The 16,598-nt window shown below is 41.7% G+C and overlaps 1 protein-coding gene across 1 annotated transcript; it reads right to left on the bottom strand.

Moving 5' to 3' along the window:
* Positions 1–1,095: 1,095 nt before the first annotated feature.
* Positions 1,096–14,518, bottom strand: zgc:162171 (uncharacterized protein LOC565931 homolog). The gene is made up of 4 exons (XM_031735503.2): positions 13,717–14,518; positions 8,174–8,304; positions 6,137–6,286; positions 1,096–1,902 (listed from the first exon to the last, which is right to left on the bottom strand). Exons 1-4 carry the CDS (start codon positions 13,907–13,909, stop codon positions 1,684–1,686), a joined length of 693 nt encoding a protein of 230 aa, XP_031591363.1. The 5' UTR covers positions 13,910–14,518; the 3' UTR covers positions 1,096–1,683.
* Positions 14,519–16,598: the final 2,080 nt, after the last annotated feature.

Consider the following 16,598-nt stretch of genomic DNA (forward strand, 5'->3'; position numbering starts at 1 on the left):
ATATTGAAAATGTTTCCATACTGCATGATGTTTAGTAAGAGGAAACTTATCTGTTACCAGGATGAATCCTAGAGGGCTTGGTTACTCGCCAGTGCTGTTTCCACACAAAGCGCAGATGGTAACTGATCTCAGAGGAGTGAAACCTGAGCCAGCAGCAGCAGCTTGTCTGATTTATCAACAATACACAATCAGAAACATTTGTCGGTCTCTCAGCTTGCCCACCGACATCGCCATGAAATTAAGGGGTGCTACATATTTCAGTGGGGTTCGAGTCCAGCTTGCTTCCACACATGACAGCCACTGCAGCCACAAGATGGAAGTAATTTAAAGGATGGATGCAAACAAGGGAAAATCTATAGAATAGAACAGTGTTAGGGATTAAAACTTTGGTAAGACTTGTACTTTTTGCCTTAGACAAACACAACCGTGTCCTAGGAACAAAGACTTAACAATGCAGTTTGTTTCTCATCAAACCACTTTGGTAATTATGTTCAAACCTGCATAGATCATTAGTATTGAAGAGAAGTGGACACCAAACTCAAAGACTGCTTGTCTATTTCAGTTTCTGGGCTCCAGGTTTGCTTTCATGTTGCTTCCTTGCCGGTCTCCTCTCAGCTGAGCTGGGGAGGTCTGCCAAACCAAATAGTCAAAATTCACAATCAATAATAATTATCAACAGTCTGGTGTTTGACATGGAAAATGCTTTTTTGTTGCAGTATTGTAACAATTATGGCAGAAAAAGTGGCAGCATAGATGAACCCTATTCCATTCTTAATATGTCCGTGGCTGACATCTACCAGCTGTCTCCTTAAGCTGCATATAAACTCACACTTTGGTATATTTCTTGGCTAATAATACGCTATACATTACAGCTTACGTGAAAAGCACAATTCAAATACCCCTCTTCAATCTCAGACAGATAGGATCTTGAGATATAAACAGGAAGAAAACCACTGCTCTAGCACCACTAGTGGTCAAAAGCATATACAACTGCCTTTAAACTCATGTCCTTTAGCTGAACACAACCACCCCCATAAACATTATGTATAAAATGGGGTATTTTGTAAAGTTGTTTTTTAACAAATAAAGATCAAATACAGAACACAACAAATCTTTTTAATTATTAATTAAATATTAAAAATGAACAATAAGGAGCTACTTGGCACTGCTCTAAGGCAAACAGTAGTAACTTACAAAGCAGTTATAACTCAAAGCAATTTAAAGACTAAAAAACACCGGTGGACAGAGCTGTAAATTTCACATACCTGCTGTCTCTGCTACAATAGAAGCATCAAAGCAAAAAACCCTTAAAAGTATCAGACAAGATAAATACAAATTTTGGGAAAATATTATTTTGACAAATATCCTTCATTAGGATCTCAACTTTTTAAATCCCGTGTACCAATTGCCTTTCAAAGCCATAAAAAAAATGCTATTTATCACATTCTCCGAATAACACATTGTTGCAATGACTGAACTCATTTTGAATCAGTTTGATATAAAAACTTCATTATTTGGTTAAAAAAGTGTTTGATAGATCTTTTTTCCTGAAAAATCTTTAAAAAACAAAAACATTTATATTAAATTATCTCAGGAAAAGTCAGTGAGGAGAAAGTGACGGAGAGCAGAGTCATCCACACCATCCTCTGCATGTCCCTGCAGTCTTTTGGTTCAGACAGTCCTTCAGTCCTGGTCTTGTTTCGGTTTAATTGACAGGCACCCCGCACATCCACCGAGTCCCTTCTCCGTCGTGTTGTAGTCAAAGCGAGGCAGAACAAGAACGTTGCCATCAGGATCCCCCTTATCGGCGCCGCTGGTGGCTTCACCCAACGCTCTCTCCTCCTCCACAGACATGATGCTTTTCACCAAACATGTGATGGCAGCGTCGATGTTGGTGTTGTCCTGGGGAGAGAAAGAGAGATAGGATGAAGCTGAAGGGTTGGAGAAGGTCACTGGAGGTAGAAATAGAGAAATGTCTTAACAGTAAAATCCACTGTATTGTCCATTTAAGTATTTAAGGGTTGTCTTAAGGAGCTTAATCAATCAGGAAAAACTTGGACGAATGACTAAAACTGTTGTTTGGATTTAAAAGAGCTCTGGGTAATGACCCAAAGAAAGAGATAATGTACACAAGCAGCAGGAACAAGCTTTCTCTGAAGGGTGGCTGGGCTCAGCTTATTGATAGAGTTAGGAACTTGGTCATTTCGGAGGTGCTAATCCGTCAAAGGGAGCCAGCTCAGATGTTTTGGGCATCTGACTAGAATGTTTCCTGGATGCCTCCTAAGTGAGCCGCTTCCTGTATGTCCTGGTGTGAACCTAGGACACACTGGTGTCCTGGGTCTACCCCAGGACCGGCTTGGGAACATCTCAGTGCTTTGTCTCTAAGAGCTGGAGGAGGTGGCTGAGGACAGGGAGGTTTGGGCATCTCTGCGCACATGTCTGCAGAGTCCAGAACAGCTGGAAAAGGGCGCATTTTCAATGGAATGGTGATCTATTGGAACCCACAGCTTCAACTTCATTTTGTCCTTGAACTCTACTAAATTTGCTTTGCATGATTTACAGTTGACTTGGTGTGTGGTTGCCTTGGTGCAGCAAAAATGATCTAACAGGGAAGAGACACATTAGCAGTCACAAACAAAGCACAGATATACTTCCTGAGGATCCGAACAAATAAACCCCAAACAAAAAACAAAAAAAAACCCAACAATGCAAAGATGTGCAATAAAGAACGTGTTCAGCTATGCCATCACCATATGGTTTGAAAGATGTACAGCTCAGGACATGTTTTGTTTTGTTTTTTGTTTTTTAAATGCAGCTTTCGGCCTTGGCGAGAGTCTACAACACTGAGGAGAATATCTTGAGTTTCAGGAGATACCTCTCACCCAGGACGTTCCCTGTTCACAACTTTCCCTCTAACTGTACAAAATCATACAACTACCCTAACAAACACTATCGTGCATTTGAATCAGTCTCCACAAAATCATGTGATTGCTTTAACAAGTTGCCACACTGTTCCTCTTATGTCAACTCATTTTATTATTATTTATTACCAATGTGCCATTTACTGGTTTTCTATTGCAGCCCTTTAGGAGCAATTCCTATTTTCTTGTGGGTCTTGTGAACTGTAGGGAGACGAAATATTTCTGTATGCTCGTTCATTTAATGACAATAAAGATCTTCTCATTGTCATCATTTAAATCCCTTCTCTGTCAGATCACCTTCTCTTTAAGGGATCTTTTTTCTGATTGGGTGCCCACTGGAAACAAAGGGTTGTAACAGCAAGGGGTGGAGCTTATGTGTGCCTGTGATGACCGTATTAGGGATCTCAGCTCTTGCTGACATCGAGTAAAAGAGTAAAACAAACAGTGAAATGTAGCATTCTCTTCATTGTCTACAACATCTACTAAAAAAGGAAACTGACTAAAGTCTACTAGAGCTCTCCTCAGTTGCTGAGGGGTGTGTGTGTGTGTGTGTGTGTGTGTGTGTGTGTGTGTGTGTGTGTGTGTGTGTGTGTGTGTGTGTGTGTGTGTCTTTACATTTTTTATTTCATTATGAGTAAAGTTGTTTCTGTTATGTAACGGGTAAAAGGAGGACATGAGGCTTTGAAGGTTCTCTAAGGTGAACAATAAGCTGTGCTTCCAGCCTTCCACCTTCAATTTAATAATTTAAATAAATTTGATCAACAGATGAGCCACAGTAAGCGCCGTGTCCTCACTTTTTTTTCCCTTTTAAGATTTAATTGAATTCAAAGTTTTTCTGTTGGTACTTTTAGCTTATATTAACTAATTGGATTATCCAAGTTGGCAGCTACGAGAGCCAGCTGTGACTGAATATTGAAAACTTATATAACTGGATATTATGTGAACATGGCATTCAACTATCCGGTCTTTAAGTCTGACGTCATTACCCATGTCTGGGCCCAAACTCTGCTGCAAGTCCCCATGTCAAATGATCACTGCAGCATTACTGAGAGTTGAAAAACTGTCTAAATTCTCGCATCTGTAATAAAATGATCAGTGTTCTGCTCTACAAGGTGTAACAATTAAGTTTAACATCCAGGCATCCATGAAAACGGAATTTATAACATTTAACGGAGTTAGAAGTTAGCAGGGAGTTAGCTCGCTAGCTCCCATCTAAATTTAATATAACATGTTCTGACTGAGAGATTTCAGAAACAAATTAAAACGTACAGCTCTGCTATCACTTCCAACATAAGTGAAGACAGAAAACTAAACAGCAGTGACGTTTGTAGGGTTACTGAAGTTGGGCTAGCTGGTATATAATGATGTGCTACGTGATCGCTAGCGTGAGAAAGCTATGTTAACATAACATAAACAGTAAAGCTGGAGGAGGAACGCTAACGTACGGAGGCCTTTTTTTCCACTCGATAAAAGTTAATGTGAGGGTTCCCAATGGTTAGGGGCAAATGCAATCGCATGGCAGGATGTTGTAAACGGACCAAAACATCAGTCAGGAGAACCACCGAGATAATCCATCCACAATACGAGGTTAGTCATTAATATACTGCTGCATGACCTGGGCTGTAGTTGCATCTTAAGGGTTTAAAAACTGGGCTTTAAAATGATTAGCAGTAATAAAAACCGAGAGAAACCGACAGTGATCACTGACTGTTTTTAGAGGCTTGTTGAGATTAAATAGAACAAGATACAAAGCATTAAAACATGTTAAAAACACATCAGCTTTATTAAATGCAGACTACTTTGGGCCCAGAAGCAGGATTCATCACATCATCACTTAAAGACCGGATAACCTGATGTAGCTAACTTCTTTTCTTCTAACAGCCTAGAAGAAGACATGCTTTATTTTTGTAAAGGGCTAGTATGTATTGACACGGTGCTGACAACACCGTTTTCAAATTTTAGTTGATGAGACCTAGTTGTACCCTCTGGGTGTCATGACCCCGGGTCAGACTGTGGGCTTTTGAAGCTTTGGGGTTGAATTGTTGCTTTGGTAGACAATTTTTTAATCCCAATTGTTCAATTGTTACAGCAGCACATCCGTATTAAGCTTAATAGCTCCTGGAGTATTTTAGTCTTTTGTTTTTTTCTAAATTAAATATATCTCAGCTTTATTCATTCTGAGCGTTTCCTGGAGAAGACAGCGACGTTCTTTTAATTGTCGGTGGTTCTCCGTTTAGTTACAGTTCTCACTTCCTGTTTTATATTAATAGTTGTCTTGTCTCTAGAGCGTGTTTAGTTTTACTTCCCTTTCTGTCTCATTGTCTTAGATTACTGTCGCCTGCCTCTTGTTACCCTTGTGCATACATAGCGCAGTCTTCCTCTCAGTCGTTGTTTCAGCGTTTGTTAACTTCCTCTGTGTGTGTTTTCCACCAAGTTTTGGATCGTGTTTGTGTTTCTGGTGGAAATTCAACAAATCAAAATAAAGCTTTACCTAGAACCCACCTGAATTTGGGTTCCAAACACTCATTTGATTCATGACACCAGGGCTAAGAAAAAAAATGAAGCCATCGCGGGCGTGCTGTATACTGCAGTTCCTCTAGTGGCCACTTGAGGCTGCCTCTAAAAGCGAGTCGGTCCCCATTGACTCCCAGGTTAAAATGCATAACTGTGCAGCAGAAATAAACATTTTTACAGCATTACATTACTAGCTGCCTACGACATTTTTTAAATTTCTCATTCTGTATTTATTGGTCAAAAAACTAAATTTTCCCCTGGATACAAACTTTGGTGACCGTTAAGTTACAAATGGGGACATACGCTGATCGTGACACGTGAAACAAACGCAAACAGAGAACGTGACATCAGATTTGCAGGCGAGTAATGAATATGGAAATCTGAAGAATTGGAATTTAAGAAAAAAAAATTTTTTTCCCCTTTCTTTTTTTGAAAAAACATTGATCATAATAATCCAAAAAATCAGAATGATAATCGTAATAATCACTGTACATGTGATGATAATCATACAAAGTTTTGTTAAGATTGGCACACCAGTTGAGGAAGAGATACACACAGACATATATACACATGCTACACACACTAAACTACAAGCATAAACTACAAGCATAAACTACAAGGCCCCGATGACAGCAGAAATCAGTGTATATGAAAGCAGCACTGACAGCAGAAGCAAGAAACAGAAAATAATCACATCTTGCCTTGGCAGAGGTTTCATACCAGTCGACAAATCCATACTCTTTGGAGAAGTTCTCCAGTTTGGGCAGCTTGGGGCACAAACCATGATGCCGTTGGTCACATTTGTTGGCCAACAGAACGGCTGGAACTGGCCTCCCATTGCTGAGGGCAACCTAATGAATCCCAGAGGAAGACGGATAAAGAAATGCAATAAAAATTTACGAAAATAATTCATGATGAAGCAACAAAGACCTGTCTAATCTCACAGACTCGAGTAGATGAGCCTCAATTTGATGTACTTCACCGTAATCTGCAGTTTGTGAAGGGATAAAGCAGCATTCAGTGATGACATGTGTCTGTTTTGTTATGCCTATTTATTTATCTATATCGATATCAGAGAGGCATCAGGCTTGTAATACAGTGATAAAAAAAAAATACTGACTTGGCTATCTATTACATAGTTGATAGATAGAGGGCACTGAGAATGAGATGACAATATAAAAGGGATTGCTTGCAGGGATTGGCCTCTGTCTGCAGCCCCTGCTCAGCATTAGTTTCACTCAGTTTCAGCTCAGTGTTTCAATGTTAAGCTGTCCTGTATGCAAATATGCTTTTTCCCCATCTTATAGCCCTCAAAGCATAATTTGTATCTGTCCAGAATAAGCTCTCAACCTCACTGAAGATCTTTGAACATAGTTAGCATCAAGCTGGTAAAACACTGTAAGTAACAAAGGAGACATTTCTCACAAGGAAATACACATATACACATGCTATATATAGCCTTGACTTGCGGTCTTTGTTTTATACTTGTTTTTCTTCTCCTGAATGTCTTTATTCAGGTCTCTTCTTTTTCAGTGAAAAACATTTTAAAACGAAGATTTAAAAAAAAGAAATACACCTCCAAATATAGCTCTTTAACTGCTGGATGTGTAAAAGAAAAAAAACAAAACAACTTCACTTTTCACTTTTGTGTAAAGTACTTCTACTGCTTTGAAGTGGCAAATGAAATCAGTCAGTCAGTCAGCTGTCGGTCATTTGATACTAAGCTGAAAGTTAGCAGGTCATTTGAGGACTGCTTCCTCATGACCAAACTGGAAAATAGGCCAGATTAGCAAACGGGGATTCTGAGAATCAGGGGAAATCAAGAAAAAACTCAACAAGAAACAAGACACAAAATGTACAAAAATTTAATTGTTATTATTTTTAGATCTTGAATACATATATTATCAAAACATATATCATAACAAAATTATATGTGTAGAATATAACTGTCTTTATCTCACCTGCTGCTTTCTCCCTGACATTGCTGAGTCACAAGCTAGGCTAGCCATCCTGAATACAGTACTTCCAAAATGAATTGAACAAGCAAAAGTGACATTAAAAAGAAAACACCACCAACAACAGGAAAACAGAGAAGGGGATGCACAACTATTGAGAAACAGCTTTTTTTAATTGTTATTTTTTTTTAGCTAAATCAGGATGAAAACACAACATTTAACTTTAAGCAGTGGCTTTCCATCAACACAAACAAGGCAGGCAGTTGTTCAGTAAAATATAAAAATAGACATCAATTAAAGCCAAAGTAAAGTGAGCACTCTCCTTTTATCTCAGACAGTGTTCTGTCATTAAGCTTCTCCTATTGCTTGTTTGCATCTATCGTTTAAATTACTGACATGTTGTTGGCACAGTGGACCACAGTCTCTGGAAGGAGGCTCAACTCCGCTTGGCTTAGGTTCCACTGAAATATGCCGTGCATCAGTTTTACAGGCATAGGTATCCTGCTAACAATGGCTAGAGGTTTTCAAGCTAAGAGACAAAGCACATGCATACTGTGGAGAAATGTTGGTCTTTCATTTTAACCTGATGTGCTGCCTCTAACTCTGCTTTCACTGCTCTGAGATCAGTTACAACCTGATTCATGACATGTGCAGCTGACAGCCGAGAGCTGCAGCCGCGGTCAATAAAGATGGCTCAAAACTGTGACCCGTGGACTCGCCGTGCCTTATTCCCACCACACTCCTCTTCTCAGTTCTCCACCTCCTTCATCTCTGATATTTTACCTTTGAGTCCAGGTCTCCTTTCCATTTAAGGATGGCCTGAAACGTGGACAGCCGGGTCATGTCGAAGACGACGAGCGCACCCACGGCCTCTCTGTAGTACACACGGGTCATGTTGCCATATCGTTCCTGGCCTTTTTAAAGAAAACAGAAGACAAACCCAGGCCAACGTTAATTTACAGTACAGACTTTTTCTTTTTTACATCAAACAGTTGAAGCAAGAAGAATTATGGTCTGAATGCTTTGTTGTGCCAAACATATTTGCTTTCCCTAGAGGAGCACTCTTGACTCTCTGTATGCTCCTCTCGATAATATTTTTGTTTTATTCATATACTTTATTTTATTATTCATATTATTGTCTTGTGGCTGTTATGCTGGAACAGGTAAAGGCCAGCTTGGTGAGAGACATTTGGGCCTCCCTAAAAGTTTTAGCCCAGAATCGCCCTTAGATAAGATAAGATAAGATAGATAAGCAAAAGATAAACGAAAGCAGAGAAATAGAAAAAGAAGAGGGGGAGGAAAAAAAAGGAGAGAAGAATGGGAGTTGGGGAAAAAGTCAAGGGTGAACGGACAAAACTGGGTCTCCAACTGCTCCAACAGCACCAAAAAAGACAAAACAGAGGGAGGTACATAAACAAATACACAATTTTGCTGTGTGTTCGCAGCATATGATAGGATATGAGTGTCTGTGTGTTTGTCATAGAACATACTTGAAAAATGAGTTTGAGAGATGGTAACGTTACAGACCCAGACCTAGCCACACTGAGAGGCAGAAAGTGAGTAAAACTAGAGGGAGAAATATGACACGAGCCAGAGATTGTGGGTAAGCAGTGCTTATCAATGCATATCCCTAAAAGCCTCAATCTCTACGTTTTATGTAAAATTGAAAGGCAGTCTGCCACGCAGCCCCGCCTACCTACCTCTGGGTAGTGCTCCTGCCTCCAGAGGTCCTACATGTATGGTGAGATGTAATGACTATGGTGTCACTAAAAAGAAACATGACCACACATCACACCCAGCAAAGACACTTGAATGGTCCAACCAGTCCTATGTGTGTGAGTGATGTGTTGTCAGAGGAAGTAGGGGGAGGAGAGGACTACGCCTGGAAGGAGAGAGTCAGCAAAGCACCCCCCATTTCGAGGAGGCGAGGAACAGTGGATCCGGGACCCGTGTTGACTGCAACCCCGCACCGAAGGCCAGCACCCGTCTTCCCCACTGCAATAGTAGTCCAGCTGGATTTCTCAAAGGCCAGCACAAGCACCTCACTCAACCAACAATGAAAACAAAAAAGCCCAACAGACCAGCCAGAGTCTGAGAGATGCCACAGCACCAGCCCACCCAAGCCATCTAAAGTGATGATAGCTTGGGTGATCACATCAGTTTCTGAAGGTCACAACATTAATATTAAAACTGGTCACTTTTCATAATAATAACTGATATCTTTGTCAGTATCAAGCATTTAGCCCTGGTTTTACAGCACAATAAGACACTTTTTTTTTTTTTTTTTTTTAAAAACAGGAACTGGTACTGCACATGCTCTTCTCACTGCTGACAGACACCCTCACTTGTTAAAAAAAAAAACCAAACAAAAATTTGTCGCAAATGAGAGAAGCATGTGTGTGAACATTTAACTCTCTATCCTGGAAACTAACTTGCTCCACATGATCCCAATATACTGCTGAATCAGCAGTGGAGCATCTGACACACACACACACACACACACACACACACACACACACACACACACACACACACACACACACACACACACACACACACACACACACACACACACACACACACACACACACACACACACACACACACACACACACACACACACACACACACACACACACACCCCTGCACATGAGCCCAAACACACACACACAAACTGTCTCCTAAAAGCAGATGGTACCTTTCGTTTTTTTCTGCACACCATCTGATCAGTACTATTAGTCTGAGGTCAAAGGTCAACACCACCAATGACCAATGTTTTCAGAATTTAAAATAAGCAAGTGTGGCAATCTAAAAACCAGGAGATGGTGTTCACTCAAAGGTAAATGTACACATCATTATTATTTTTTGTATATAACAGTTTATGTAAGTTAACCAGAACATGTGTAATATCCTTTTATTTTTTGTGCTCCTAGGAGACATCACTCTTGCATCCTATGTGGACAATGCAACAGGCAGAGCCAACACCACGTGAGAGCTCCACCCAACAGGCAGCTCATACACCCTTCTGCATTTAATCAGCATTATTATTATTATTATTATTATCTGGCTCTCTTCCACAGCGTGTCTTTTCCCCGTCTTCACCCTCACCCCCAGCAGATGGCAGCCGCTCCCTGAGCCTGGTTCTGCTGGACGTTTCTTCCTGTTAGGAGGGAGTTTTTCTTTCCCTCTGTTGCCAAAATGCTTGCTCATGGGGGTGTCATCTGATTGTTGGGGTTTTAGCACCCCGAGCCATATAATAATCAGGAGCCAATATGGAATGGAACCAGCATAGAAAGCAAACATGGCGACTAAAAACAAAACAAGAACAAGAACAAAAATAAAATCTGTCTATCACACACACACACAACGCCTACCATGTTAAAGTAATAAACAAGATGTTTTCCTGTGGGTGAGGGAAGTCGTGATGTCACCATATCAGAAACTTCTACACAAAAAAAAAGAGATTATAACTTATAAAAAATGACTATACAGACAGAACGTCTATGTAAAAGCACTCTGTGAAGGCTGACCTGAAAAGAACATACACCAACTCACATTTTTTATCTTGACATTTGTAACTATAAAACATTCAAATGGGAAAATGCAAAAACTTTGTCGACTTTGTGACTTGAAAACGCTCCTCGTGACCCTGAACAACCGGCTTCCCTACATCCAGAAAAGCCCGCACAGAGCAGCTGTACGGTCACCACATCCACACCGTGAGGACAACCTGCCGGCTGTTTGTGTGACAGCAGCAGCTTCATTGTAAAGTCATGACCTGCCTCGCTGCTAAAGTCCACCTGGAAAACAGCCTCAGCCGGACCTCTTCATTTAGATGATAACTCTTATCAGCTGGCACGTGACTCAGCACACACAGCGTGTGTGTGTGTGTGTGTGTGTGTGTGTGTGTGTGTGTGTGTGTGTGTGTGTGTGTGAGTGAGAGGGAGGGAGAGTGAGAGTGAGACAGCTATGAGACAGGAAAGAAAGGAGTTCCCAAAAATCTAATTACATGTAATTAAAGAGACACATGGGAGGGTTTCATAAGCTGAATACAGAGAGCTTGTTATGTGCCTCTGCAGGAATGATGGCTGACCACTTTTTTTTTTTTTTAAGGCCACTTCTCAAATCGTGCAACATAGCTGTTAGATGCATCAGCAAAAAGCAGCTGAAGAGTGTGAAAATGCAGATTACTTCACATTTGTTCTGGGGTTTACTGCTTACTTGCACTGTGCACAGTGCAGATCCATTCGCTTAACTTTGAGTGAGTTTGTTTAGATCTATAGTGGTACTTTTTTAAAGTATGCAGGAGCTACACAGCACTTTCTAACAGATGCCTGACGCTGTAACATGTTGGCTTACTCTTGCAGCATCGGCATACGCCACAGCTCCAGGAGCAGCACACCACTGTCCACTCTGGGATCTCCGAGCTTCTGGGAATTTACTCAACTCGACTTTAAGATTCTGTTACTTTTATGCTGCGTTATGCTTCTGATGTCAGAGGAAAGTGTCTCTAAATTCAGAGGGGAAGTAAACACAGTTATCTCCCCCTCAGCCATCTACAACATGACATGTTGCAGAACCAGAAGTAAAATATGTAATTCACCTAATAACTGTGTTTGAGGGACTCGTTCCAGATATCTGTACTTATTCTGAATGCAAGACGTCTGCTTGTAAAGAGTGCATCTTTGTACGGGGGTAAGTTTTGACATTTGTGCCATTTTAAAAGAAAGTTTTCCACAAAGCAACACAGTGCATGTATCTTACACAGGAGTGGAGTCTGACTGCGTGATAATCATGCAGGACAAAACAAATACACACTGCAGGTTCAGAAATATTCTAAGGTTGTTGATTGAGTAACATAACCCATCTTCTTCTTCTGTTGCTACAATAGATCACCTGCATCCTCATCTATCACACCAACCCTCCTCCATCATATCCATGAAACTCCTCTGTGGCCTTCCTGCTTTGTCCAGTATATCCAGTGTCCCTCTCTTTCACATGTCCAAACCATCTCAGTCTCGTCCCTCTAACTGTGTCTCCGTCTTATACACATTGTTTACAGTCTTGAACTTTCCTAAAGATGTTTTTTTCCCCCTAGACTTTACCCAGAACTTCCTCACATCCAGACGATGCGAGGAAGCTGGCAGGTTAAAGAATCTGTGTGTCAGACTCTGCTCAGGTGCGACGGCAGCAGCTAACGTCTTGCGTGTCTTGAATATTTCCCTGCCGTGTGCTGCGTTCAAGACACTCTACTGTAAGTAATCCTGAGGTGACTGTCCCAAAATGACCCCCAAGTTTATGGATGAAGACGGCTGTACGTGACTGTGACCCTCACACTGCTCTCTCTCTCTATGTCATGTTTAGTCAGCGGTGGATGACATGACGTGGTCAGTCCCTTTGCTTTCACTGCAGCAGTACGCCTTCAGAATCGTGGGCTCGTATTATTGGGTTACAAGTATTGATGCAGTTCTGAGTAAACATCAGTCTGCTGTTGCAGCTGGTGAAAGGGGAACTCGGCCAAGGTCATGTTTTCAGTGCTATTTGTCTGCATGCCTGTGGAGCAACCGGCTCTTTGGAGGATCTGTAAAGGAAGTCCTGATGAAATGCGGGTCCTGTTTCAATTATATGTTGCACATTACTGGTCACATCTTTCTATAGTCGCTGTAGGTCGAGCAACGCTATATTACAGATTATGCATGCAGCCCAACTTTCCTGGCTTATTACCTCCTTACTTGTTGTCCTTGCACTGGTCTCTATTTCTTGTTCTAATTGCACTTTGTGTGTACCGTGGACCCTGAGCTTCATATTTTTGTCTCCATGTGTACTTGTATGTGGCTGAGATGACAGTAGAGTTAACTGTGGCATTACTGAGATACAGCTTTGACCTTTCAGCCTTGATGGACGTTTGAAACTTGCGTAGTTCTGTCTGTAAACAGAGGGACACAGAGTCCCTTTTTTTTTTTTTTTTTTAACACAACCCCACAAGGTGAAGTTAACTTTTCATTGGTTTGCTATGGTCATTAGCAGCCGATTTTCATGAAACTTGGTAGCAACGTAGCGCATGCGCAAAGGAACAGCTCAATAAAATTTGGTGTGGATCTGACGTGTTTTGGAAAAATATCCAGATATTTACGTTGGGTTTGGTTGAGTGGAGAGTTGTCATCTCTGCATCTGCTACTAAAACTTTTCGTGATAGTGTTTCTTGAGTGAGTGAGTGAGTGAGTGAGTGAGTGAGTATTAACCTGTGCAGGTACATCTAAGCCAAACAGCGGTGTGTCATTAGCTGATATTCCACCCACAAAACAATAACAGTATGGTTCACGTACCGGCGATGTCCCACAGCTGCAGCCTCACCACTGTCTTGTGGTCCCAGTTGAGCACTTTGAGTGCGAAGTCCACTCCGATGGTGGCCCGGTAATGCTGAGAGAACACCTGGTGGACGTAGCGCTTTATGATGGACGTTTTGCCAACTCCCAGGTCGCCGATCACCAAAACTTTGAGCAGGCGTTCGCGCTGCATGATTACTGAAGACCCCGGTTACGAATTCCGCGTGAACGAGACGTGCAAAAACTGCTAAGTGTCACGCTTTTAAATAGTGGATTCTCGCAGGAAAACAAACACAAACGACAAATCCTCGACAGCAACTTTGAAGCGCAATTTTTAAAGCAGATTTTCGGAAATAAATAAAACAGAACGCGCTATTAAAGTAGATCAGGCGCAAATTACAACAAGTGCGCATATCTTAATGTTCATGTTAAAAGTTAGAAATGAAAGCGAGTGTGCCCGAGAGGCGCAGATGCACAAAGGGAGGCGCACAGGAGTGATCGCATGTATCAGTCCACAGCTGATGACTGCTGACCTCGATGACGTCCCAGGACGCTGGTGCTCACATCTCCGTGGCTGCTCTGTGTCCCGGCCACACACCCACGAGCTGTTTCACAATTTAAACAGTGAAATGGAAAAGAACAAGAAGAAAATCACGTTTTACGTCAAACTCTGATGAGATAAAGACGAGAAAAAACGAGGCGCTGTTATCTGATGAGTCTGCGGTCTGTGCGCGCTTCTGCAGCAGTTTGCTCTGTTGCCACGACTTCAGAGAACAAACTGCGTTTCTGACAGCAGCTCACTGTCTTATAGAGCCACGCCCACATACTGCCAGTGTGTGTGTGTGAGTGTGTGCTTTTTAAACGCACAGCGCGCATATTAAACACTGTGTTGTGCAGAGGATGGACACACAAACAGGAACAGCTCTGAGGCACTCTGACACCTTCTTCAGTCTAAGTTTAGTTTCCTCTGCTGTCACTGTACCCGGCCTCTTTTTTGGTCTTTGCTCAGGGGAACTCAGTGGTTTTCCATGAAGTACTATTTACTTAAAAATGACTCAGAAAGCCAGCAGAAAGTACAGAGAACAAGTTCACAAGGTGCAGGCAGTGTTTTAAGAGCTTGGTGGATGGGACAGTGCAAAGGTATGAGATGCTAGGAGTGAGGAGAGGGAACTTTCAGATCCAGGGCTGAGGGTTTTCATCAGCTTGACTTTACTTTCTATGAGCAGTCTTTGGCTTTCAGTCAGCAGAGGCGTCGGCGGCAGTCGACACACAGGAGAACAGGTGTCTTGTCGCTTCAGGCTGAATTCTTTTTGTGCTTGCAGATCACGTAGATCCTTTTAGCACTGAAACATGTTTGAAATAAATTATAAATCCTCCAAGCCAAACACAAACCAGCGTGTTCCTTAAGATGCTGTGCTCCCTCTGCTGACTGGAGTCTACCATGGGACAGCAGCTCTGGGTTTCTGGGGGCTACTTTTGATTGGGAAGGCTGATTGGGTGACTGGTTGATTTGTCACACAGATGTGGGAAACAAGTGCAGTATTTTCTGTGTTTAGCAGGTAGTTTGTTTGAGGATCCCAGATAACTGCAGGCTCAGCCTGTCTCAGTTTGTTCTGCTTGATCACCAGTCAGCTGTGCCTCAGGTGGAAGAGCCAATCATCTAACAAGCAGAAGGTCAGCGGATCCCTGATGACCGATGGTCATGTTGAAGATACTGAACCCTGAGTTTCCCCTGGAGCATCCATCAGAGTGTGAGTGTGTGTGTGAATCTTGGATCAAGCCTTCAGGCATGGATTAAAAACACTGTATGAATGGGACTTGCAGTAGAAATCACTTTGCACCCAACTATGTAGAAAGGCAGTGTGTGAGTAACTGTCCAGTCAGGCTGCATCTCTCTACAGTCAGCAGGTGAGCTGTCGTTTACATCTCCTAAATATAACTAAAAGCCACGAGGACTCCCGTCTTCACAATCCCACATCAGCTCTGTGACATTTCAGTCAGACCTCTATCACATTTTCCCTTTTGTTTTCTTCCACTGTGCCCACATTTAAAAAGCACCTGGCCCACGCAGCACAATCACTCTTTAAATCGGCTGCTGTGGCTCAGCAGGAAGGTCACCTGCTAACTGGAAGCTCCATGGTTTGAGCCTCAACTCCTCTAGTCTACACGCCGAAGTATCCTTCGACAAAATACTGACTGTCCATTGGAGTGTAAGTGTGTGAGGGTTAGGTGAAAGTGCTTAAGCACAGATTTAAAAAAGTAATACAGAGAACATTTCATGTGAATGAGTTACATTGTGGATTCTCTGAGTGATATCTGACTTTATAACAGGTTTATTTTTATTGTTTTTACTTATTATTTATTTATGTCCCCACAGCAGCAGCATGAGTAACAAACACACACATTCTCGTTTTGATATTTTAGTGAGGACATCTAACACACACACACACACACACACACACACACACACACACACACACACACACACACACACACACACACACACACACCGAGAGAGAGAGGGCGTTCTATTTGTTATTGCTTAAAACTACAACTCCCAGGTGCTGGAGCCTCTCACCGGCTGTTCCGTGACTGCGCAGTGGCCCATAGACGGCGCAGTGAGTGTGCAGCTTCCCTCTGGTGGCGATATTCTTCAATAAACAAATAAATTATTAATAATAATAATGAAAACACTCATAGTTTGTTTGTTTTTCTCATCCATAAGTCATATTTTCAGTTAGTTACCTCAAAATTATGATCAAATAACCAAACATTTTGACTTATGGGTCAAAATGTTGTTAGAGAAACAAACTTGTATAAGTTTTTTCAGTATTCAGTTTTTTTGTCTTTAAGCAATGCAAATAAAATTAGTCTGTGTGTGT

The sequence above is a fragment of the Oreochromis aureus genome, linkage group 3 (assembly GCF_013358895.1).
Source record: "Oreochromis aureus strain Israel breed Guangdong linkage group 3, ZZ_aureus, whole genome shotgun sequence".
Classification (NCBI taxonomy): Eukaryota; Metazoa; Chordata; class Actinopteri; order Cichliformes; family Cichlidae; genus Oreochromis; species Oreochromis aureus.

Excerpts from the sequence above, each read along its gene's own strand:
- zgc:162171 (XM_031735503.2), bottom strand. The coding sequence starts at position 13,909 with ATGCAGCGCGAACGCCTGCTCAAAGTTTTGGTGATCGGCGACCTGGGA. Across the intron at positions 8,305-13,716 it reads GCAGCTGTGGGACATCGCCG|GCCAGGAACGATATGGCAAC; the intron begins GTACGTGAACCA and ends TTCTTTAAAAAG. Across the intron at positions 1,903-6,136 it reads GGTATGAAACCTCTGCCAAG|GACAACACCAACATCGACGC; the intron begins GCAAGATGTGAT and ends TTCTCTCCCCAG.